Genomic DNA, 26,455 nt, shown 5'->3' with positions numbered 1-26,455 from the left:
TTGCACCAAAAGTGCAGAAAATCGCTAGCAACAGTGTCTGCGGCACATTCTGAAATGCCGCGCGGCGTGTACCTTCGAGAGAAACGGACAATACCAAAAATCAGTAGTGTTGACAAACAATGAAACAGCTGCAAAGCAAAGAAATTATGAGCATAGAGCTCGATATTGGGCTACGAGCCCGGCGTTGAGCTTCGAGCTCGGTATTGGGCTTCGAGCCCGGGGGAGCTTCGAGCTCGGGATTGGGCTTTGAGCCCGGGGGAGCTTCGAGCTCGATATTGGGCTTCGAGCCCGGGGGAGCTTCGAGCTCGATATTGGGCTTCGAGCCCGGGAATGAGCCTTGAGCTCGGGAATGAGCTTCGAGCTCGGGATTGGGCTTCGAGCCCGGGATTGAGCTTCGAGCTCGGGAGATTGGGCTTCGAGCCCGGGATTGGGCTTCGAGCCCGGGATTGAGCTTCGAGCTCGGGAGATTGGGCTTCGAGCCCGGGATTGAGCTTCGAGCTCGGGATATTGAGCTTCGAGCTCGGGATATTGAGCTCCGAGCTCGGGATTGGGCTTCGAGCCCGGGATTGAAAAAACTCCGAGCTTCGAGCTCTTAAGGAATGTGAGCTTCGAGCTCGTTAAAGAAATAAACTCCGAGCTTCGAGCTCTTCAGGAGTGTGAGCCTCGAGCTCGTGAAAAAAAAAAAATAATAAAAGCTCCGAGATTCGAGTGTTTAAGGAATGTGAGCTTCGAGCTCGTTAAAAAAAACGAAACTTCAAGCTTCGAGCTCCTCAGAAGTCTGCACTACGAGCTCTTAAAAAAAGAAGTCTGCGCTTCGAGCTTAAAAAAAAGAAGATTTGAGCATCGAGAAGGAAAAAAGGTGGTCTAAGCTACAAGCACGTCAATTTACTGAGCAATGAGCCCGTAAAAAAACGTACAAAAAAAAACAATCTTGAATTGAGCCTCGAGCTCGAAAAATTGAGCCACGAAATCTAAAAAAAAGACAAATTAGGAAAAAAATTACAGCCTAGCACAATAAAAAAAAACTGCTTGTGCCACGAGCTCGGAAATAAGCCTTATGCTTTGTAATATGAGCTCGAAATCATAAGCTCCAAGCTAGACAAATAAACATGCTTCATTTAGGACAGAGTTTCGAGCTAATTGAAAAGGACAGAGCCCCGAGCTCGATACAATTAAGTAAGATCTACTTCGAGCTCGTTTAATACTAAGCTTAGAGCTAGTAAATTAGAGCCTCAATCTAGTATAAACAGTTAGTCTCAAGCCGGTCCATAAAACAGCCCTAAGCTCAAAATAGTCTTTAGCTCGATGAAACAAAGTCCTGAGCTGGAAAATAGTTCATTTTAAAAATTCTAACACGTACCAAAATAACTTTCAATTCAATTTTAATTGCTGAGCAAGGGGTTAAGTTTCGAGTAATGCTAAAAAAACAAAGTGGGTGAACTAGCCTTAAAATCAAATGAAGGAAAAAACAATAAAATAATGAAGAGGTTAAGAGCCCACGATTCACTACCAGTTGATTATCGACTAAACCAAAGATGGATTTCGAGTCCGCGCGTAACTCCATTAGCAATTCATTCGAGAATCTGATACACAAATTATCGATATGTGGCACAAGGACAAAAGACTACATTAACCTCGAGTTCAAATATATATATGATGAAAAATTACATACTTCTTGGTCCTGATAAAAAAAATGGTAAACTAATAAGATAATTTCAAGTCGCTCATGTCTCGAAAACGTTATAGTGGTGTAATGTACATCTTTAGCTGGTCAATGACTTAATAATTGTTCAGACAGATTTTTAGAATAATAAATTCAAAATGCAGAGAAAAGGTAAATACATTCGCAAGCCTCTTAAGACACGGCCTGGGAATTTCTAAAATTGTTATAAGTCTTGTCAGTTTGTTATATTTCTGGGTCTGATGCACACGTTAAGGAGGAATCATTTGTTTAAGTCATGAGCTACCAAGTCACTTCCCATATCCAACCGCAAAATGTATCTTGCTACGTTGTCGCAATAATGTTGGCCCATTTGGTCAACATGACACAACAAATAGCGAGCGAAACAACCATGATCGATGTCTGACTTGAAAATCTAGGAAGTTTTCATGAAATGAAGAAATCATCTGTCTGTAGGAAAAACGAGATGTGGTGCTCCATTAAGTATTCTGATCGGGTAATTATCATAGTAGATTTCTGGTCGGGTTATCATCTGGGATTTTCAGTGACGGGTAGTGCCAGAGCGGGAGAGACAGGGAACAGTCAGTCAGTGAGGAGAAGCCGGAGAAGTAGGAAGTGCGGCGAAGGACCGGAATGGAGATTGTGGGAATCATTGTGGCTTCGACCCGGCCAGGGTACCACAGTGTAGGTCTAATGATAGATATAATGAATAAAAGATAGATTCTGCTCACTTTTTATCATAAACAAATATGTTTTGTTAACAAATTTGGCTTCAAACAACTATAATACCAAACAGACATTTAAACACATTTATTTCCGAAAAAGATCAGAGAAAACGTTTCAAAAACCACTGTAAACATAAAATAATTAAAACAAAAGTAATTTTGATGCACATTTTTTCATATTAATTACATAAATGGTTGACCGAAACTAAACAATAGATTTGTTTACAGTTGCTGATAAAACCACGCATGTTTATTTAAAAAAATGTTTTGTTCTTGATTTATTATTATAAAATATCATTTCAAACTGCAATTATGATGCTTCAGTTAAGTATAATTGACTAAAGTTTTGATTAATTATATTTTTTTACGGCTTCAGCCTTTTTTGGTACTTTTAACATGAAACAGCTATATTCATACTCATAATTGAAAAAATATGCGTTTAGGTTGATAACAACAAGCATTCATTGTATGTTTAAGAGAAACTTTTGGTTAAATACACAGTTTTCTTCATTTTTGAAGGTTTAATTAACAGGGGACCACTTTTGGAAAAGTTTGGATTTTCGTTGTCCTATATTGGACCCCCCTAATTTTTGCTAGAAAATGAGCAGTTCTTCGCTTTATTTTAGTAAAGTTCCTTAAACTTACATTATTTCGACTTGCTGAAGTTAAATAATCAGTCAAACAATGATTGGATAGTTAATTCAATCATAAAATATAAATGCAGTTTTGTTGTGAAAATGCTAGTGGCCATGGCTGATTTCAGATGTCGAACTCAAAACACTTATTTTGGTGAAAAGAACAATTAAATATCAGTCAACATTGGTTTAAATGATGCTGAACATGCCAAATAAAAGATTTGTAGACAATAACACGCTTGAAATTGTAATTTTATTGAATTTTTCATCAAAAACCCTTCAGAGGGTCCACTATAGGAAAGGGGTCCACTAATGGATAACGTACCCTAGACAAAATCTAGTATCCTCGAAGAATGCTACGTCATTTGTGGATAGCGCCTTCTTTGTTTTGAGACTGTATGTGCTCTGCTTTTGGCAAACCCACAAGGCGTAATAAGAGCTGAGAATCCAGGGTTCTGATTGCCCCTATTTGTATGCAAACAACACAGTTTTATGTTCTAGGAGGGGAAGTTTAAATTTAGAAAGCTTCTTGTCAAAGTGCTTGAAAGTTGTTAAATCATAGTGCAAAACTGTGCGTATATTTAGGCGCAATAAAATACGTTTAATGAACAGCTCAAAACGGATTTTAATTCAAAGATGTTTTTACTTCAGTACCTAGTACAAAAAGTAAAGCAAATAAAAACACAACTTCCAGTTCTTAAAGTAATTTATTGAGTTGGATAAATTTGTTAATACGAAAAGAACAACACCGTTTCCCGTTCGTTTTCCGGCTTGATTCCAAATTTCTCCCCCTCCGGACACATCCAAATTCTCCACTTTGCAGCCTCCACCCTAATCCATACGCGTCTTCAGCTTCTTCACCGTGAGCTTCTCCTTCTCGATGATGTAAACGGTGGCGCCCCAACCGGAGATGGCGTCCCGGTCGAACGCGTTCACCAGCGCCTGCGAGATGACCTCGAACAACGCCGTCGGTTCCAGGTCCGGCTTCCACAGCGTTTCGCACATACCGTACAGCTGCTCGGCACAGGTTCCGGCCACGACAAAGTCGTTCGGCTTGTTCGGACATCCGATCAGGTCCATGTTGCAGATGAACGGCTCGTACGACTTGGGGTCCAGCCCGGCGATGACCGGCTCGATAAAGTACGGCCCGAAGCGCTTCTCGTACAGGAAGTTGGACAGCATGGCCGCGAACCGTTCCGGCGTCATCTGGCGGTTCTCGCGCACCTCGTACAGGTTCTTGCGGAACAGCAACCGCTGGTGCACCGTCAGGATGTCCGTCTGGAGGCCGACCAGCCCCAGATACATGTGCGGGTTGATCTCGAAGATCTTCTCGAAGTCGGTCGCGATCGTCTGGGCCTGGACGCCGAACCGATGGTCGGTGGCAATGGCCACGCAGTTTTTGCCCTTCATCGCGACCACGCAGCCACCGTTGTACGCTAGGATGGACATTTTGAAGGTCTAAAATAAAAAGAACCGAAATTAGCACTATTAATCACTTATTTCGCGCAAAAAACTAACAAATTTACTGAACGGTGTGTGAGGTTAACAACTGTTTACTTGCAACTTTTACCGAGAGTGATGATGCCCGGCAATGACAGAACAGTTTTTTGACATGTTTGACAGTTGCATCTCCCTGTGACTGAAAGTGTTTGGTTGCGATGCAGCGAGGGGGTGATTCATAAAAGAAGATGGCTAACCCAGTCTGAGCAATTTGACGATAATCGGGCAAAAGACGGTTTGAGATTTGACAAAAATGGAATCTGATAAGTGCAGTTCAGATTTGCTTTACTTCTCGTGTTTTTTTTTTTGAAACGGTCCAATAAACCAAATTTCCAGTTTTTGCTTTTTGGGTGTTTTTCAAACCGCCTCTTGAGTCAGGGGTATTAAAAAACACCCAAAAAGCAAAAACTGAAAATTTGGTTTATTGGACCTTCTCAAAAAAAAAATCCAGACTTGATGGCATTAATTGTTTTCAAAAAGTGTTTTCGTCTGGTTCAGCTCAGTTGGATATTATGTTTGCTTTTCCTTAAACGAGGAATTGTTATCTTTCCCCTGAAATATCGTTGCATTTTCGGACATTGGCTTGAACAATTTAATTATTCTCACAATTTACCAACATTTTATAGACAATACCTCAGGGAATGAAATCAAAAATATTTCGATGCCCGTAGTTCAGAAGATTCTAAAGTTTTTGTAAAGTTAGCACCATTATAGGCAAACATCAAACATGTTTGTCCTTGACTTGATACATATTTTAACTAACATGTTTTCGTTCCCCACTTTAAGCGGTATACGCACTTCGGAAGGAATCGGTCAAGAAAAATTTCAAATGGGCAACAGCGGCAGAGTAAGCAAGCCAGAGAGGGTGAAGAAAAGCCTCAAGAAATCGTTCCCTCTTCTTTGTTCTGCTGTTCGTAAAGCTGTTTCCTGACCCCTTTCCTTCCGATCAGCGTACTAGCCTTTAAACAACAAATCTGGAGTTTTTTTTAATGTCCAATAAACCAAATTTCCAGTTTCAGGGGTATTAAAAACACTTAAAAAGCATAAACTGAAAATTTGGTTTATTGGACCTTTAAAAAAAACTCCAGAAATTACAAACTAAGGACTGAACGAAAATAAAACAATGGTTTACAATAAAGCTTTGATTTTTATTAAAATTTACGTCGGATTGGGAGATTTTTTTGGGGAATATGGGACGTAATGTTAAGGGATATTCTTTGTTTGCTCTGTTTGAGATTTCGTTCATTCATACAAATTTAACTTGCTTTAAATGTTATTGATAGTTGTATTCACGTTCTTTGTCTGCAAAAGTTTTCGTATTTCAACTATGTTACACAAAGTTCAAAGAGGGTTCTTAACATTGCATTCCAGAGTTCTTGTAGTTAACCTTCTGGAAACATCTAAAGCTATTTTCAGTCTTGGTGCTGCTTCTAAATGAAGCACCGGATTCGAGTGGTAAAAATGACAGTTCTCCCTTAAGACTGCTTGCAACGCGGCTCTACTTTGTTCTAGCTCAAGGCTGTATATCATAGGTACTCGCCATCTTGCTTTGCATGAGTGTGAGTGCATGACTCCGTGCCACTAAAACCAAAACAATAACAAAAGAACAATGGACCGTGCCAGGAAAACCAAAACATAAACAATGACAACCACACTACTACACACTCAATCGCGAGTACCTTAGGTAGAAAGCCATGGTTCTAGCTGTTTTATTTTCAAATAAAACTGAAACAGACCACCAGTGATGTCACGGTTCGCTCACTCGAATCGTGGTTCAAACGATACGTCATGACGCTCAAGTGTGGTTCGCTCATGATTGCGAACCAAGCACGAGCGAACCACGATCCGAACGCCTGCCGTGGTTCGCATGAACCCTTGCTCTCTCATCGCGAATGAGAGTGAGAGGGGCCATCAATGAGCGGTTCACAAGAAGAGCTTAAAAATCAGCACTCAGAGAAAAAAAATTCATGTTTTTGACAACAGAAGGCTACGGCAGGCGGTGACTATGAAGGGCTACAGAGCATGGCTGCAATAACTCAGTGAGATGTTCTGGGTCTTCCAATGACTCCCTGGATTTATTTTTGGTGGGTCCACCGCCGTAACAAGAGGTCTGCGGTTTATGACTGCAGGTCATACCCGCATAGCTCCATTGAGTATGGTATGCTTTTTTATATTATGCTGTTATGTCCTGGGTCAACAGAGGACTCCCTGGTTCCTTGGGGACCATCAATAAACGTGGACACTTTTTTGGAAATCTCAGCCACCCCGTGGACAATTTCCATTCAATTAAATCTTTTTTCTATGGAACGTGGTTAATCGCCATAGCCCCCCCCCCCTCACCCTAAGGTGTCCACGTAGTTTATGGATGGCCCTTGATAACTTTATCGTTAACAAATTTTTAACAATTTTGTGGGAGTGAAGAATAAAAACAAATAAGTTTTTCTATCAGTGCCTACATTCTCCGTTGGCGAACCGTTCGCTGAACGCTCTCTTTACTCCGTTCAGCTCGCCGTTCAGAGCGGAGCGGCAAGCGAGCAGAGAAATGATGATCGAAATTTTGGTTCGCGAACCGTTCAAACCCGTCGCTCTGAGCGTTCGATATGCGCTCACCCGATAGGTTCGTCGATTGAGTGGCTATGATACGCTCAAAAGCGAACCGTGACACCACTGCAGACCACCCGCAACGCGGAGTTGCAGTTTTATTTTTCGAGCAGTACAGTCATCCCACATATTCGGAACGGTTTCCAATGTTCAAAAAATCATAGCAAATCGATAATTGAACTTAATGATTCGCTTTTTCCTTCATTTGAAAGCTTTTCTTGCGATCTTTCGAATGCTGTATCGAACATCTGCAAATTTTAACTTTTATATGAAGTTTTTGAAGAATTACTTTGACCCTTGAAATCCACAAATTCGGAACACTTTTTTCTTACGAATGTAAACAAACTTTGGATCTCTCCAGGAGTACATATTTATTACCAAATAATTTCTTCACACACTGAAACCAATGAAACTCAAGCTTAGTGATGTTTTATACATGGTTTGATAACTTTTTTTTGTGAAAATATCAGTTAAATTCTGGTGTTCCACAATTGTGGGAGGCACAATAACATCCCACAATTATGAAACAGGCCATTTGGAGGCAGTGTTTTGCTGTTCTGGACAAAATAGTCTTGGAATGAAGTTTTTGTTCAAAAAGTATTACTTTTACTAGTGATATAGCAAGATAATGTCCAAATAAAGGTTCTATATATATAATAGTAGGGTCGACAGAAAAGCTACTTTTGGCATGCTATTGACAAATTATCATAAAAGTGTTCCGAATTTGTGGATGTTCCAAATATGTGGGATGACTGTATTTTGAAACCGGAATAAAACTGCTCGACGAGTTTGTTTCAAAAGTGAGACGATTTGGACTGGAATAGAACTCAGTTACAACAAAAATCAGATATATAGAGATATCCACGTTTTCTTACACACACACTATCATGCTGTGTTGATAATCATACGCACACAATTAAAAGCATTTTTTTGAAACAACATTTAGATCAGCGCGTTACGAGCACCGCACTATCACCGTGTTCTAGTTTCATTTCCGCCAGTTCTAAAAATTTAAAATTGCTCGCAATTTGAAACAATTATAAAACTTCGCGCTGCAGACAGTTTAAGGAATACATTATAGAAAAAAACAAAAACTGATCGAAAGGAAGTGCTCCATTGTTAATGCAGTTCATCTTGCGAAACCAAATAAAAACAAATTATAGCTTAAAGGTATCGTCCGTTTTGTGCCATCTTGTGTACCGTCTTCTGTAAAAAAGATGGGACGTGTCAAGATATCACACATGTGACAATATATAAATAGAAAAAAATGGTTTGACAACAATGGAGCACTTCCATTCGAGCATTTTTTGCTCAAAAACTGCTCGACTGCGGGAACTCAATTGCTGTCGAACCACCGGGGTTTTCGTGTAATCAGGATTTAGGATGGGTTTGAAATAAAAGTCAATGGAGCATTTCCATTCGAGCAGTTTTTGCTTTTTTCTACAATGTATTTCTTATGGAGCGAACTGTCAAAAACTGCTCGACTGCGGGTGCTCCATTACTGTTCGATTGGGTTTTCAACTAAAGTCTGTTTTATTTTTTTCCAATTGATTAAAACTAATCGATAAATAATTTAGATGTGAAGCATTCCGTAAAATAAGCCATTTGCTGCTGCACAAAATTCAGCGGCCGTGGCCTATTAGATATAATAGATTTCGTTTGTTTAATACTTTTTTTTCTTAGCTGATTTATCTTACACAGTTAGTTTATGTCTCATTTTTATCGCTTTCATACACAGTTTTGTAGTTTTTCCCTCTACATTTTGACATGTAATATAGTTTTCTGTAACCTTGCTGGCATTGAGTGAGTCCCATTTAATATTTCTGTGTTTGTTTGCGGCTTTTGACTGTTTGATAATTGTTTGAAACGAAGCGGACAGCGTTTTGTTTTAGCTAGTTTATGTGTGTGTATATATTCAGTATATAGATATTAGTGTGTTTTTGCTTTAGCATCGACTTTCACCTCTTCTCCAGTCGACTTCATTACAAAGTTATAAGAGCATTCCGACTACGATAAATAGCAAAGTGTTGTTGTTTAGTTGTTTGTAAAATTTCCATTACAAATTTGTAAATTTTAACTACACGTGGCACCACCACACGACTAGCTCGAGTTTTTCTCTGTGTATTGGTGTGATCTCCCTCGTTTCGATTGCGCGAGAGAGTAAATCCTACTAATAGTGTGTTAGTGTGGAGTTTGCTGAGTCTCACTTACACGCGCGCCCACTTTTCTAGTGGTTGTTGTTGCTGCTGCTGCTCACAAATACATTCGTGGTGTTCGTTTTTGAGTGTGTGCTGTTCTTGTTGTTGTTGTATAACATTAGGATTTATATTCGTGTATAAAATTCTGTCTCATGATAATATTGTCCTGTGGTTACGATATACTTGTGTTTTTTTTGTTTTTCTGTTCTTCTAATCTTTGCTGCAAATGATCCTGATTTGTTTAGCCTTTGCCCAGGTTAAAAACTACCTTTCTTTGAGTTGCTTCCTGTAAAAAATACCGTTTTTTTATTCCTTCCTAAGTTATGTTGGCGACACGATACATATATGGCAATAGGTGCTTTGCTTCCGGTAAATATGAGTGTGAGTATTATTGGTAGCGTAGTCTGTGGTCGGTGTGAGTTTGTGAGATTCTTTGCTTCTTTCCTTTGCGAATATTTCAAAATACTTAGCGCATCTCTTTCCGGTGAGAAGAAATTCATTGTTAAACTTTGCTTGTTCCATTTGCTTTGGTTTGCGGCTTTAGATATGACGTTTTTTACTGATCCGATATGCCTGGGTCGTGTTTTTTTTGCTTACGTAAATGAAGTTTTCACTAATTCTCTATTTGATGCGTGATTATTGAATTAAAACATATTGTTTTTCTCTGAAGTAGATGATATTAAATAATAACTATTTTTATTACGTCTTTAACAAAATAGTTTGATTTAAGACAAGTCATATTATAATATTCTGATCTCAAAAAAGATTTGAAGCATTCAGTTGCATTTATTTAGTGTTAGTGAAGCAACACCTTTCTATAAAAATAGTCAGTACCCTCAAAATCAGAAGTACCCCTAAAAGGGGTCTGTCTACATTTTATCTGTTAAAATAAGGTAGAAAAACACATTTTAAAGGTTACTTCCACCTTTTTTCAAGTTTACCTGTCGTTACCCTTTTCAAAAGGGTTACCACCGGTAAACGCAGACTTACTATCAAACCAAACGTTTGGTAGTAAGTGTGAGCTCTGTGTAAAGAGGGTGTCAAACTGAAAAGTGACCACGTTCGTTTGACAATAATTGGTGTCAAACCATCGGGGTTTCAGTATACATTTAAACCCCGACGGTTTGATACCAACTGTTGTCAAACGAACGGGGTCACTTTTTAGTTTGACACCCCTTTTACACGGAGTTCACACACACTACCCAACGTGTGTTTTGATAGTGTGCGTGAGCGCCGTGTAAAAAGTGACAGTTCGTCACTTCAAACGAAAAAGTGACCATCCACCGGGGGTTGAGTGTACAACATCACAGCTAAGCTGTATTGTTATACTAACAATTATCTATCGATTTAATGCTTGACGCGATTTGAAATTGATGTGAAAGATGTCGAATCGATCTGAGCTGTCAAAATTGACGAAGATACATTTCAAAAGTAATCCAAAAACAATATTTAGCTAGGAACGCGGTTCAAGCTTTTTTGGCCAGTACGCTTCTCTAAAGAAAAGGGACCTAGAAAAAGCTTTACGGACAGCAGAACAAAAAAAAAAGAAATATTTTCTTTGCTAGCTTCTGCCAATTTGAATCTTTTTTTGACCCCCTGCCTTACTAGCAGCGTACTACACTTTAGGGGCAGTACGCACCTCCAAAGAAAGAGATCAAGAAATAGCTGTCGCCTCCACAAACACTAAAAAAAAATGCAACTAATCACACTAATTTTGGATCCCACAGTCTTATTCATCCTTCCTTCTCCAACGAGTTCGATCGTGATTGATTTGTTAATGTAAGTATTGATTTGCAAAGCAGAGTAAACTTTCAACGATTATGCGCGTGTGTGTGTGTGTGTTAGGTGAGTTAAAATTCTCCGATCTCCTAAAATGCTGTATAAATGTGACTCATGCTCATTTGAAGCGATTTTTTTCCGTGAATGCGATGCGTGTAGAATGTGATATTTTTTTATTTTTAAAATTCTAATATTTACACTTACGAGCTGCTGCTGCTGCTTCCGCGAATTGATCAATGTACAAACCTAACCTGAATTGTAACTAAACCGACTGTCTTAACTTAATTGTGCGACTTTTCCACCCTTCCGGTTTTGGTTTACGCGGAAACTATTCTTAGTTATTCGGTTAAACTTAATCGAAAGAAGGCGCATTGAATGGTAAATTTTCTACACTTAAGCTTACACGTTACGTTGCTCTTTTAATTACAATGATATCCAGGTTTTTAAGCGAAGATGGCGTTCAAATGGTGAACGCCCGAAGTGTCAAAATCGCGCAGTTGTACCAACATTACGAAAAAAGTGTGCCATGGCATGACAGCCACATTTTTTCTAATGTTGGTGCTGCTGCGCGATTTTGACATTTCGGGCGTTCACCATTCGAACGCCATCTTCGCTTAAAAACCTGGATAGCGTTTTGGATTGGAACTGATCCGTCTCTCTGTAAAATACTCGTCCATCTTGTTCGGTTTTGATTAGTTTTCTTTATCACTTGTGAGCGCGCGCGAGAACAATCGACCATCTTCAATGCAAGCTTGCATGCAACGCGCGTCGCTAGTGCTCGTTCGAACAACCAGATGGCGACGGCCCAACACGGCTCTCTAGTGCTGCTGCATGTGTATCGTGGGGTTAATCTGGCCGGCGTTTATGTACATTTCCCGGTCCTGATCGGAGATCATGGAGTAGTTGGCCGAGTCGCGGTCCTCGGGGATGGGCGGAACCGGCGAGAAGCTGCAGTGGCTGGACTGGGAGTGCGTGGGCGGCCCATGGTTGGGCATGCCCAGCGGGTCGTGCAGCAGCTTCGAGAACGTGTGATGGCCGGCGCCCATACCCAGGTGACCGTACGGCGACTCGGCCGTTTTGATGTACGGCATCCGCTTGAGGAACTGGTTCGACGAGTAGCGGACACCGTTCGGAAGGGTCGTGTGTTGGTGGGGAGCGATCTGCTGCCGCGAGGAAGAATTGGGCGGAGTAAAGGAGGACTGCGAGTGGTAGTGGTGCTGCTGGTGGTGATATCCCACCGGAAGAGGCATCGTACTGCACTGGGGATAGTCCATGCGGACGTCCGAGGAACCGCGGGTCAGTGGAAGCGTCGCGCTGGAGCCGTCCTTGTTGAAGCTGGACATTTTCATGTTGGTCGACCTACCGAACGGCTCCTCCTGGATCGCCGGCGGAGGGGGCTTGATGATCGACTTGTACGGACCTGATCGCGGCCGGATCACCACCTCGTCCCGCTCCTCGCCGGAGTGAATTCCGCTGGAAGCTTCCGACGGAGCGTCCCGACAGTCGGGCGGACTGGTGGAGCTCTCCGTTGAGTTGGTGTCCGAGCGTGGAGTCAGCGCCTCGTTCGGCATTCCGGAATCGGCACGACGCAGGCAACGTGGCGTTGATCCGGGAACCTGTAACGAGATTAAAACAATCAAGATCACCCAATACTCCAAAACTCAATAATTAAACTCCTCACCACTGCCTCGTTGTTGTGCACGGTGACGGTCACCGGCGCCAGCGGGCTACCCAGCTGTTCCGGCGACCTCATGAAAGTCTCGCGTGACATGGTCCGCGCGATCGGCGGCTCCAGGTCCCGGGTCGAGGCGTACGTGACGCTGTCGTCGCGCACGCAAGCCAACAGTTTGCCCTCCTCGGAGGTATCGTCCGCGTGGTCGTTGTTTTGCACCATCAGCAGGTCCTCGGATGGTGGTGGCGGCAGCGGATGATGGTCACCGTCGATGAAGGTGCCCATCCCCGGGTGGTGGGGGTGCTGCTGCAGCAACAGATCGCCGGACGGGCCCCTTAGCGTAGCGTAGTCTCCGTCGTCAGTTTCCCCCGTAACACTGGACATACGTAGCGTGGTTCCAGCAGCGGACGGATGGCTGTTTACGGGGTGGGAGGTGGGAAAAATGTTGTACACTCAAACCCCGATGGTTTGACACCAACTGTTGTCAAACGAACGGGGTCACTTTTTAGTTTGACACTTCTTTTACACGGAGCTCACACACACTACCAAACTTTTGTTCTGATAGTGTACGTGAGCACAGTGTAAAAAGTGACAGTTCGTCACTTTTTAGTTTGACTTTGACCAACCAACGGGGTACAAACTAAAAAAGTGTCAAACGAAAAAGTGACCAACCACCGGGGGTTGAGTGTAGAGGTTATCGGTGGTGTAGGGTAATGAAACAAACTACATACATGCTATGGTTATTTGGCATGGGGATGTTAGTAGGATGGATCGAGAGTGATAGAAGGAAAACCGATCCAGATCTACAAAGTTTCAAGCTTCTTGTCAAGCTTCACGATAAAGCTCAAAATCTTAGACCTGGAATTCGTTTGTTCAGAAGCTTAAAGTTCGGAAGCTTCCAAGACGGAAAATAACTAAATTTAGTAGGATCTTAAGTCCGGAAGCTTCCAAGTTCACAGAAGATTTAAGATGCGACCAAAGTCGTTTCTCAAACGGTTATTCAATGATGGGTGAAATGTTTCATCAAGTAGGTATTAGACTATGACAAACAAACAAACTCGCATTTTTGACAGTTTGGCAGTTTTTTTGTCTCCCTAAATATTCCACAAAATGTTGAAGTATGCGACTTGAAACTTGGAAGTTTATAATAAAAGAGTTGGGAACTTGGTTGGGAAGCTTCCGGATGTTTGGAATTTATTATTTGGTCGGGAACAAGGAAACTAGGGAAGGGGGATAAATCTTAAAACTACAAAAAAAAAACAAAACAGACAATCAATGTAAACAAAGAAAAACACGGAAAAAATAGCGAAAACACACAAGCGAAAACAATAAAGACACACAAAAACTCAAGCTTGGCGCAAAATTTCGCAAAACACGTTGATTGACTGTTCGGTTTACCGCTTGCCATCGGCCCCAACACCACCACCGTGATCGGACGCGGACGTACTGGTCACTTCGTTGAAGGTTACTTTCAGCTTGGGCGAGTTCGGAGCGAGCTTGGGCCAGTACACGGTTTCCTCCTCGCTGCCGCTTCCTGCCCCGTTGCCGTCGATCGAGTCCGCTCCCTTGAGACCGGTTGCCGTCCGGAGCAGCGATCCTCCCCGGAGCAGCGGTTGGGCCGCGCCGGGTCGGAGTCCGCTCGGGGCTTCCAGAGGAGGAAGCTTAAAGTGCCAGCGGCGCTTAGCCGTCAGGCAGAGCCACAGCACGATCCAGAGGAATAGGTGGATCACGGATCCGAGGGCTGGAAATTTGGGGGTTGTTAGAGATTCACGACAGGATCAAATAGGGGTTGACCACTTACCTGCCGCCAGAACGGCACCGTCCAGGCTTCCCCGGTAGGTAGCGCTCAGATCGTGCAGCAGGGGCGCCTTTACAACGGCGAGGGCTAACACGAAGCACAGCGAGGAGCAGTGCGCGAAGTAAGCCCACACGTCGGTGTTCTGCTTGGCGGTAATCATCCGCCGGTCCCGTATCCGGACCGCCAGCTTGCCGTGCCCGTACAGGTAGAGGACCATCGAGGAAGCGATCGTCAGGATAACGGCGAGGATCGTGAGGGCGATCGTGACGGTTCCGTTGAGGATCAGAGCTGGCGCTTGGAGTGGTAGCGCTTGTCCGAAGGTTTGCAGCTTGTACAGCACGCTGGCTCCGGCGAAGCTGAGCAGGATGTCCAGTCCGTTGGCGATCATCTGCAGGCTGAACACGAACGCGAATGATTTTGAGGTGTGCCAGAAGACGGACGGGTAGCGAACCGCCCAAGCCATCAGGGCGATCGCCAGGTTGATGAACTCTAAGCTGGGAGAGGAAGTCCAGCGCTTCGCGTTGAACTGACGGTCGACACCTAGGAAAAGCTGGAGCAGTCCGGCAAACCCCTTAAGCTCAATAGGTTGATTTGAGACGTTTCCGGGGACGGTCCCGATCAGGAACGCTGGACGGATCGCCATTCCGTTTTCGTCCTTGATGATAAACTCATCTTCGTCGACGCTTGGAATGTTCTCCAAGCTTTCCAGGCTTTCGCTGCTGTAGTTGTCCGACGTGTACCGCTTGATCTTCTTCGGCGTACTCCTCGAAGTCGCTCCCGTTGTGCTCGGTTTGATCTCGATGATCTTCGAGTTGGTCGTCACCGGAGTCGATGGGATCGCGTTCTCCGGGATCTTGACCGGTTTGATGATATGTGTGCTGCTGTCTTTGGTCTTTTTGGTGCCGCTACTGGTTCCGCTACTCTTTGAGGACGGTTTCGTTGCTACGGTGGTGGACGTATCTGCGACCGTCGTAGCTTGCGTGATCTTTCCACCACTCGGTTGAACCTTCCGACTGTGGTTCACCTCCAACAGCGTCGTGATTTCGTCCACGTCGGCGAAGTCAAACTCCTTCTGAGGTTGCAGCTCCAGCCGGGCGTCAAAGTCTTCCTCCAGACGCTGGTTTTGATGAGTTTTCTCCTTCTTGGTTGAGCCGTGCGATTTGCTCGAGTGCTTCCGGTTGTGAGCTTTGCTTTTTCGAGCTGTTGTCGGTCTTGTAGTTGGTACCGGCGTTGTAGTGGTCTCAGTCGTTGTGCTCGTAGGTGGAGCCACCGTAGTCGTCAGTAGATTTCTTACCGGAGGTAACGTGTGTATCGTCGTCGGGTTCTCAAACACGTTGAAGTTCTCCATCGTCGAGATGGAAATCGGCGACTGGCGGCTGTGCTGATCGATTCGTTCCATCTCCAGGGCTTCGTGCGTCCGAAACGCTTCTTCGTCGTCGTCGTCCAGATCTTCTCCGACGTCGTCGTCGTCGTCGTCGTACGCCGGGAACTTCTCCACCAGATCGCTGTGCTCGAAGTAGCCGTTTTGGTAGAGTTTGCGCTCGTAGGATGACGCCTCGCTGTTGGCGAGCGGGACCGTGGGTTTGACGGTGGTGTTTGGGTAGGATGGCGTCATGAACGAGAGCACCACCAGCCGGTCGTTGTGCGGCACCAGAAAGTCCAGGTCGGTGCGCCAGAGGTCGTCTGGAAGGAGAAGAAAGGGGAAAGGGGTTTATTATTGGTTGTATTATAGATGGTGTTACACTCAAACCCCGGTGGTTTGACACCAACTGTTGTCAAACGAACGGGGTCACTTTTTAGTTTGACACCCCTTTTACACGGAGTTCACACACACTACCAAACGTTTGTTTTGATAGTGTGCGTGAGCGCCGTGTAAAAAGTGACAGTTCGTCACTTTTTAGTTTGACTTTGATCAACCAACGGGGTACAAACTAAAAAAGTGTCAAACGAAAAAGTGACCAACCACCGGGGGTTGAGTGTACTTAGAAATTAATAAAAAACATTTTTTAAATATTTTTCTCTGTAGAGAAGCAGTTTCCGTTCTATCCCAACAGATGTCTCTGTACTTCAGCGATTCTCAACCTTCTTCTAGGCCGGTACCCCCTGCCATGTAAATAAAGTAGGCCCGGTACCCCCGTTGAGAATCGCTGCTGTACTTCATGTGTCTTCAATTCTTCAATCCATGAACTTTCCCAGGTTTTTCGTGTCTACCAAACCATCCAAGTCTCACAAGTTTGTAAGACTTGGAAGGTTTGTAATTCCAAATCTGCCAAATATTCCAAGTCATTCAAGTCATCCAAGTCTACCAAATCTACACAGAAAATAAAATCATGGTAATATTACATCTGGGAAGAAGTACATCTTTTATGTCAGAAAAAAGGTGTAATTTTACCACTGGAAATATGTAATTTTACCACTTTTCTGGTTTAATGTAACTTTTTCAGTCTAAATTGAGGTAAAATTACATCATAAAAGAGGTAATATTCAACCTTCAAAAATTACAGCTTCCAAATTCACATTATTTTTTTCTGTGTACCCAGTCAACCAAATCAAGCATTACAATGTAAATGGGCCAATGTCGAAGTGTAAACAAAGAGTCTATTCTACTCGTTCCTAATGTAAACATCAACTGACGTGAGCAGAATAGACTCTTTGTTTACAATTTGACATTGGCCTGTTTACATTATTTTGCTTGAAATCTGTCAAGTCTGTCAAGTCTGTCAAGTCGTACAAGTCGTTCAAGTCTGTCAAGTCTGCACACTTAAAAATCTTCGTGTAATTTTCTGTCATTTTGATGCACATAACTGGAGCGTCAAATGTAACCCAAAATTACATCGGATTTGAAAATTACATGATCTATTTTAGCAGATTGTACCGGCACTGAATTTTACGCGAGCTAAAAATACATTGATGTAATTTTCAAATTGATGTAATTTCAATGGATTGCTGCAGGCGAAAATGTGATTTCTAGGTTAGGAATAAAAAAAGAAATCGTGTTTCATGTTTCAATTAATTTATTTTCACTGGCTAAAACATCAAATAATTTTCATATTATTAAGCAACACTCTCAAAAATAGCACTCCTTCACTGATGATTTCGCAAAACATTCTTTTAATTCAAAAAACTCACTTTGCACACATAACAGCTCTTGAAATAAACCCAGCACCGGGCGGATGTTTTTCACCTCAATCCGGATCCGCGGCTGAATACGAACCATTCGCTGACATCACTTGACTTCCAGTAACCGACTACAGCTGATTTTACCGAAGTTCCCCAGCGGCTGCAACCAAACAAACGTTGACGTTGTTGTCCGCTTGGTTTGCCTGGTTCCGGCCGGCTGCTCAAGCTGCTTCGTTCCGACTTGTCCCAAATTAGCCATTCCGCTTTGAACGGCGAGATTTGTTGGTCAATATTTTGCCTCTGGGGGAAGGGAGATTCCCCAGACTGGTTTCGTAGCACCAGCGACCGGCGTTTGCTTGTTTTGCTTCCGGAAGATCCATCACGTACAGCTAGAAAGAAATGTAAACAAAGTTACTCTTTTCAGTTACACTTATTCAATTCCACCACTAATTACACCTGAAGGTTTGTTAAACTCACCTCAATCCTCCCTATTGTTAATCGTTAGGACGATTTATGTAGTTATTTTCCGACGAAAAACTCGAAAAATGCCAAAACAACATTTGCAGTCTTGTTTGCAGTTTTTTTGCGATTTCAAGATGGCTGTCACATCTTTTGCACTGTCATGAGAACGTACCTGAATGAACTTAAAATTGGGTTTGTTTCGATGTAAAATTATATCTCAGAACACGCTCCAGTTATGTGCATCGAATAAGATGTAAAATCAAGTCTAATTAAACTCATGTTTACACGATGCTTGATGTATGAGGGTTGAGAGGCGGAATTGTGACTTTACGTCAAAACAAACATAATTTTAGATCATATAATCAATTACATTCTTTATTTTTCTGTTGGAATAGAATTTCCGTTACATGTAATATTCATATTTTTTTAGTGTGTAAGTCTACCAAGGCTTCCAATCATTCGAATTTTCCTACACCCAAAGGAAAAATATATCTCAAAATCTGCAACATTGAATTTGCTGCAGAAAATGTCATATTTTATAACATTTTTTGCAGCAAGCCCGTAGATCATTTTTGCCCGCGTGTAAAAATTTCAGCGATCTGCAGTTCTTACCAACACATATAATGCTGGCCCGTCCCCGAGCAACACTCCAAAGAGAAGCATATGTTGGTGCTCTTTCACTCACTTTTCATCAAGCGTCCATGGCGCGGTGGTAGCGTGTCGGATCAATAACCAAGAAGTTGGTGATTCAATCCTCGTTCTACTAAGTTTTTTTTTGTGATATACAACCAAAAAGCCGTCGGTAATGTAGATAATTGTCGGTAACGGGCAAAAATGTCATACTCCTATATCGCAAAAAATGCATGAGGACAGATTTCATGCAGATTCTGATATACTTTCATGCCGCCATGCATCACAATCATGCGATGGGTGTAGCGGTGAAGAAGACCAGGTTTTGATAGGAAGCAAAACAAAACCCCATTCCAAATAGAGACTGACAACTCCAACTGACTAGGATGCTAATTTGACTAATGTGTTGATTTGTAAACACGATTACACGATTCCTGACAGCTCAACCCATTTCGCCACATTACGCTCTGTGCGCAAAAAGTAAACCATTTGCTGTTGACTCTTGGCAAGCTCATTCCTCGAATCCTTTTGAAGCAGTTACATACTTCCAGATCCACCTGTACAACCAGGTTAGAACTGCTGCTCTAAATTTAATGCCTTTTTTTTGCCACTCTTCATCATGTCACCAGGATGAATGTTGCAAAAAGCTGTACCTCGAATGTGTGACACAGATTGCTGAAATCGCTTCAACATCACACACATTTCCCCTTCAAACCAAACATGGTACGACGACGACGACGGGGTTGTGACGAACTTAAAAATTCCCTTTCATCTTGGGGGCACTGGAATTCCTGCTGCTGCCAACCCTTCCGGGCACCGACTAATTTATCCGCTTAGTTATCCGGATTTCTCGCACATAATTTGAGTCTTTGGGGCACTGCTTTAAAGCTTTCCCGGTACGGCAACGTCATTGTATTTATGAGTAGGGGGTCACTAGACGGCGCGCCACCAGAGGGCATAGCCCCCTTGCTCTAGGTCTAATGAAGGTAAGTTTTGAGCTCCAGCTCGGCTGATGAGAGGGGAACGGCTTAGCAGCACCGGGGGATAGTTCCGGGATTTAATCCTGAACAAACAAGGTGAAAGCTCCACTTTCTCGTTGTGTTTTACGTTCACAGATTGACAGATGTAGGACTCACTTAAAAGATGAGTAGTGCCATCTGGTGAGCAATTTTGGTACTTCTCGGAGTATCATTTTTGTGTAAATTCATCAGAATTGAAATTGTCAAATTGTTTCGAAGCGGAATGACGCGGACAATTTATGAACTAAATGAAGGTTTGAAACGTTTCGAACAATCGCGTCTGTTGACGGTTGTCTGTGATGATAAAATCCTCTGATGGCCAAGCTTTGACAGAAGAGACATAGAGAGTTGTCGTCGTCAATAGAGTTATCTAAGCCCGAGCTCACGCACACTAGCACCCCATTTGTTTTGCTGGCGGGTACAAAATTTAACCTCAATCTTTTTCGTGTACGTACACGCAATACATGCGCACGTAGATAACTCTATGGTAACAACATGAGAGTAGAGGTGATTATGGGACCCCGCTTCAGGACATCGTTAGTGAGTGTCAGTACAGAACAGAAGGGAACAGAGGGCGCACTACTGGATAGTAAATTTAATTATTTCCAACTCGTACGTGGAGTACTCTGAAGAAGAGTTGAAGAGCTAGTTTGAAGCGTTTGAAGCAAACAAATGCAAATTTAATGAGGTCGAGTAGGATTTACGCTGTTTACGGATCTTTGAATCTTTGAATCTTTGAATCTTTGAATCTTTGAATCTTTGAATCTTTGAATCTTTGAATCTTTGAATCTTTGAATCTTTGAATCTTTGAATCTTTGAATCTTTGAATCTTTGAATCTTTGAATCTTTGAATCTTTGAATCTTTGAATCTTTGAATCTTTGAATCTTTGAATCTTTGAATCTTTGAATCTTTGAATCTTTGAATCTTTGAATCTTTGAATCTTTGAATCTTTGAATCCTTGAATCTTTGAATCTTTGAATCTTTGAATCTTTGAATCTTTGAATCTTTGAATCTTTGAATTTTTGAATCTTTGAATCTTTGAATCTTTGAATCTTTGAATCTTTGAATCTTTGAATCTTTGAATCTTTGAATCTTTGAATCTTTGAATCTTTGAATCTTTGAATCTTTGAATCTTTGAATCTTTGAATCTTTGAATCTTTGAATCTTTGAAGCTTTGATTTTTTGAATCTTTGAATCTTTGAATCTTTGAATCTTTGAATCTTTGAATCTTTGAATCTTTGAATCTTTGAATCTTTGAATCTTTGAATCTTTGAATCTTTGAATCTTTGAATCTTTGAATCTTTGAATCTTTGAATCTTTGAATCTTTGAATTTTTGAATCTTTGAATCTTTGAATCTTTGAATCTTTGAATCTTTGAATCTTTGAATCTTTGAATCTTTGAATCTTTGAATCTTTGAATCTTTGAATCTTTGAATCTTTGAATCTTTGAATCTTTGAATCTTTGAATCTTTGAATCTTTGAATCTATGAATATTTAAATCTTTTACAACCCAAAATCGAGCACTGTAAAGTTTTTCGCTAGCAGCGTTTGACTTTCCGGCGAAAATGTCAAAAATCTGCCGAGTTCAAAATTCCCAAATTCCACCTAAACCTAGCTGTAATCCCACCGGGACATTCCACCAACTTGACGCTCGCGCGTAATCTGTTGTTGTACCTGCGATTAGCTGCGTGTACCAGGGTCGTCCCAAGACAAAGTTTTTCCCCACCGAGAACGAGATCAGCGAAGAGGAAAAACCGCCCAATTTTCGGAGGTGTGACTCCGGCGAAAATTTATGAGCAAAGTTGATCCCGGCCCCAACTATTCGCATCGAATGCACAAAGTTTTCTCGAAATTTCAGACAAAAAAGTGCGCATATTGAAATTGACGAAACCGTCGTTAAAAAACTCGATGTAAGCCATTTTACTCTCTGTCTATGGGTCTATCGGGACGAGTCCAGTAATTGCTGGGTTCTTTTTTCGCCACCGACCTTAAAGTGGAGTGCAAACTGGACGGAAAAGTTTTAATAACCCTTGGTGGTGGCAAATTTTCCCGTAGTTAGTAGTTCTGAACATGGTGTTTCATCGCAACGTAAAGTTGACCCCTCTTCGTCTGGACGTCCGTTTTCACACCGTTCTGGTCTGGTTGATACTGTTGGCGAAATGGGATTTTCATCAGCGATACTGAGTTATTATTTGGCTTCTGTTGCAGAATTACAGATGGTTCTAATTTTGTCTTTCGAATTTCGAAGAAACCTTAATTCGAATTGAAATAAAATAAAATAAAAAACAGCTACTTTTAACCTTCACATTGCCTTTCCATTCATGAACCCAACCGAAAAGCTCCCCAAATTTGCAACCCTCTCCCTGGTGTGTAAAAGTCGTTTTGCGAAAGCTAATAAAACACCACCTACTCACTTGGGTGAGAAAATATCCCACAACAAAAATAACGCAAATGAAACGGTTTCTGAGTCTGGTGAAATTTATCAAGCTTTGGGTGATAAATTCTTCCTCCTACTCCTCGCCAACCCCCCAGCTTTTCTTCCACCTAATAACCTTGTGCCACGTGCATTAGCATCTTCCCCTCCTAGTTATTCATCCTTAGCAGAAGCTTCTCTTTTTTTCTCTCTCCAGCTATAATTGATCATCCTTTTGCAGACTCCGGTGAAACATTTTTTCAAAGAAACGAAAGCGAAGGAATTTTCATTGCACTGCCTTTTATTAACCCAATGAGGAGCTAGGAACAATTTTATCGTTCTGAGAACTGAGAGATTCTGTACTTTTCAACAAAGTCAAAAATAGTAGCTTATATACATTTATGTAGATTTTTGTATCAGCAATTTAACGGTTTATTTGTTTCAAAACTTTTTTTTGCAATTCCACTGTGAAACTGTCAACTTTTCCTGCCCTTCTGGAGAAACGAAACGGCCTACTTTTCCCTACCAAAAATAACAGAATGGAAAATTAATACCTTTCAATAACAGTGCTGAAAAAATCTTCTTTTTGCAACTTGTTGCATAAACTACTATTTTGCAATTCCACTGTGAAACCACAGAGTAACACAGAGTGAGCAGTCAGAAGAAATGTCATTTTAATGTTTGGCTCCATAAGGTTTGCTGGTAGCAGGCTTGCCATGTACCTGCGATGTACCACAAAGTGTGTGTGTGTGTGTGCAACCAACCCAGGGGGATGCTAACGGCAGCCATCTTGGGTGATTGAGATTGATAACGCGCGAAAACTGCGCACAGTGAAAACAAAAATATATCTTTTTTTAATAATTAAATTTTTGTTATAAGAATTACTTTAGTAAAAGTCAAATTACACAGTAGTTAAGTTAAACGTTTCATGTGATAAAAGTACAACTTTAAATGAGGTCATCGGCCCGATGTGTGCTTAATAATCCCAACTTTAGTAGTTTATTTTGCAAAAAAAAAATGATAAAAATCACCTCACAAACATACGTACCTCTTAAACGTACATTGCGGTAAAATTTTACATAGAAACAATAATTACTTTATTTCCATTTTATGCCTGCAGTTTTTGTACTTTTTTTTTACAGTGCGCAGTTGCTTTGTTTTGGTTCCGTAACGAACAGCTGTTCTTTTGTGCTGGAGCCGAAGTTGACATTTCCCTTTTGTTCTGGTGCCGAAGTTGACAACTTGTGTTGGCTGCGGGCGAGCTGCCTGTAGTGAGATATAGATGTCGCCCCCCTGAACCAACCAAACGGGACCACGCGGTCACTTCTTACAAATTGAGTTGTTTCCATGTATTTTTAAGTTCTACATTCTATACATGCAAATAACTCGCATAGGCATTTGGAAGGTGTTAGCTCTGCCGAGCTTCGGTGACCCATTTCTACGCTGGCTATCCGAGCGCGAGGTACTTCAGCTTTACCGACAAGCCCCGCCCTGAAGAACGTTTGCACCAATCGGGTTCAAACGTTATTTAGAACTTCCGAACCCTTGTCAAATGGACAAGGACTCAGCGCGTATATAGTTGATAGTAACAGTTTTCCTAATTCCATTCATAGCTCACCAAGCCGTGATGGCCTAGTGGTTAGCATTTTTGCTTACCAATCCAAAGGACGGAGGATCGAACCCCGACTCAGGCGAGTTTGATTTTTCGTTCATGTTCAGAGTTTCAAGATTTATAATTCCTATACTTTCTCGTTGGGAGCAGATGGGAATCGAACCCAGGACCATTCGCTTACAAAGCGAACACCGTGACCAGTCAGCCACGGCCGCACCCTCCTGCGATGTACCACAAAGTGGAACCAAAAATCAAATGGCAGTAGTGACTCTGTCTTACTCTGTGGTGAAACTGTCAACTTTTCCTGCCCTTCTGGAGAAACGAAACGGCCTACTTTTTTCTACCAAAAATAATAGAATGGAAAAAAAATACCTTTCAATAACAATAAAAGTTGAACTTTTCAGCACTAATTTCGAAAAGTAACATTTTTCAATATTGTTTTGTTTTGAACGATGAATTTACTAAACACATCAATGTTTGATATAAAATTCCATTAAATAAGCGTTTTCGGAATTGCAAAAAATGTACAACTCGTGCTGAAAAAATCTTCTTTTTGCAACTTGTTGCATAAACTACTATTTTGCAATTCCGTCGTGAAACTACTTACTTTTCCTGTCATTCTTGAACGACGAAATAGCCTACTTTTCTGTACCAAAAATAACAGAATCGAATAGCAACACTTTTCAATATAAATGCTGAAAAGTTCTAGTTTTCAGCACTCAAATGGGTGCTGAAAAGTTGAACTTTTCAGCACTTGTTTTGAAAAGTAACACTTTTCAACATTTTTTTGATATAAACGATTTATTGACAAAATACATGAAAATTTGACATAAAATTTCACTCAGTGTGTGTTTTTTGGAATTGCAAAAAATGTTGTATGGAACTCGTTGCAAAACTTGATTTTTTCAGCACTCTTCGTATTTATCCAACTCGGTGAACCCGATTTAATCCCACCTGGGGTGAGATAGAACCTTTCTTACAAAAGGAAGATAACAGCAGTTGATTTTTTTTTCAAAGAAATTGCAAAATAAAGAATGGTCCATTCATGAATCAATTCAAAACTCAACATGTTTTTTTCATAAAACTGAAAAGCGCTGGTTTTTGCCTCATTTGCCATGGCCGGGTGTAAGCTGTGCTCGCACACAAGCATTTTCGATTTTTAAAATCAGAACAAATTATTTGTGAGGCAGAGAATTAGCTCACAATTTGCGATGTTCGTAATGTTTTCTGCCTATCGCTAAATTGTTCTTATTCTCTGAGTGTTTTTTTTTTGCACTTTTCAAAATATCAAGAATTAACGAGAAAACAAAATAATTCCGTCTTGCTCCAGAGCGTTAAAGTGGTTACATAATGACTGGCAGAAAGTTTTTCCACACCCGAGAATTTGCCGTGTTGTAAACGATGTAACGTTAAACCGCATAAATGTTCTTGAAAGCTTTGAAACGCCTGCTGGAATTCACTAAACTGACATTTAGGCGTCAGGCAAAATTGTGAGCTTTCAATAAGCAAGCCAGAAAATGATGTAGTATGCATTTAGGCGTTTTTGGGTTTGGGAAGCATACTGCGACTGAGCGCTCGGTGAGACTTAACTACGACAAACGCACGCTGGTTTCATTGCCGACGAGCCGATACGATGAACCAAAATACTAACACACAAAAAGGCTCGTACCGAAGCTAGAATACCAAACCCGTGATGTGCGTTGTCACTGGCGCATGGGCAGCTTGGACGCTCACCAGAAATTCGTTCACTCAGAGATCGATCAGAGAATGAGCAAAACAAAAAAGAAAGGCAAAAGAATGAGCATAGGGCTTTAGAACGGATAGCAGCTTGCGTCTAGTATGCGTTCACTGAAGCTTAGCATAGATAATCATGAAAGGCGATGTGTGATGAACGAGCAATCGATAAAGCAACTTGCACTAAAAGGGAGTAATCTAGTATCAACACTCTATACGCGCCAGCATTGCTCGCGTCTGCATGTGAAGCTCAACTTGACAACTTGTCGACGAGGCGACAAAAATATGATTTTTTGCAGATTTTTCGAATGAATATTTCTCGAGAAATGATTTGGGAACGAAGCTGGATTTGGCGTCGGAGCCAAAAGCAAACCCTATACCTTTCTTTAGTAAGAAAGGCAAAAATGGAAATTTTCTAAAATCTGAACGGTAAATCCGAATGAGGTCAAATTTGTTTCAGAACCTCGATTATCGTCTAGATTATGATATGGAGAAAAAAAAATAGATAAAATGCCAAAGGAATAGTTTTGGCATTTCGTGAAAGTTGGCTTTAACCTTTTTTAGGGGTTTTTCCCCCTCACAGTGAATTAGTCCTCAAGCTGTAAATCAAGAACCACATTACCGACATGGATGAAAATTTGGGAGGATGTAGGGCTCGAAAAATGCAATTTTTTGGATAAATAAACGATTTCAATACTTCAATTTTTGACCGAATTTTCATTTGAAAACCACCTGATCAGGTGAAAACACACTCCGAGTCCCCATAAAAAATGGACAAATTCAAATATGGTATGGAACTGGTTCAGGTTCAGCACATCCCTTTTCAAATGCGCCCAAGAGAGCTTAAATCCATAATGTGGGCTCTGAGAAACCCC

General features: G+C 41.6%; 2 protein-coding genes across 4 annotated transcripts in view; both read right to left on the bottom strand.

Moving 5' to 3' along the window:
* Positions 1-3,729: 3,729 nt before the first annotated feature.
* Positions 3,730-4,681, bottom strand: LOC120413072 (proteasome subunit beta type-3). 2 transcript variants are annotated; one of them, XM_039573774.1, is made up of 2 exons: positions 4,560-4,681; positions 3,730-4,499 (listed from the first exon to the last, which is right to left on the bottom strand). In XM_039573774.1, exon 2 carries the CDS (start codon positions 4,488-4,490, stop codon positions 3,873-3,875), a length of 618 nt encoding a protein of 205 aa, XP_039429708.1. In that variant the 5' UTR covers positions 4,491-4,499; positions 4,560-4,681; the 3' UTR covers positions 3,730-3,872. The 2 variants fall into 2 exon arrangements, with proteins under 2 accessions (XP_039429708.1, XP_039429709.1); XM_039573775.2 differs by having other exon boundaries at positions 4,568-4,589.
* A 3,965-nt stretch (positions 4,682-8,646) lies between these two features.
* The window catches only part of LOC120413043 (protein tincar), a 385,369-nt gene continuing 367,560 nt past the window's right edge, over positions 8,647-26,455 (bottom strand). For both annotated transcript variants that reach the window (XM_052709629.1, XM_052709628.1), the window contains exons 7-10: positions 14,593-16,272; positions 14,190-14,532; positions 12,801-13,206; positions 8,647-12,735 (exon numbers count right to left, since the gene is read on the bottom strand). In XM_052709629.1, the coding sequence (XP_052565589.1) occupies positions 11,938-12,735; positions 12,801-13,206; positions 14,190-14,532; positions 14,593-16,272 (3,227 nt within the window). In that variant the 3' untranslated portion in view covers positions 8,647-11,937. The remainder of the gene's footprint in view (positions 12,736-12,800; positions 13,207-14,189; positions 14,533-14,592; positions 16,273-26,455) is intronic.

This window comes from Culex pipiens, chromosome 3 (genome assembly GCF_016801865.2).
Source record: "Culex pipiens pallens isolate TS chromosome 3, TS_CPP_V2, whole genome shotgun sequence".
Taxonomy (NCBI): Eukaryota; Metazoa; Arthropoda; class Insecta; order Diptera; family Culicidae; genus Culex; species Culex pipiens.
The sequence above is the reverse complement of the archived record's forward strand: the minus strand, read 5'-3'. Positions and strand labels throughout refer to the sequence as shown.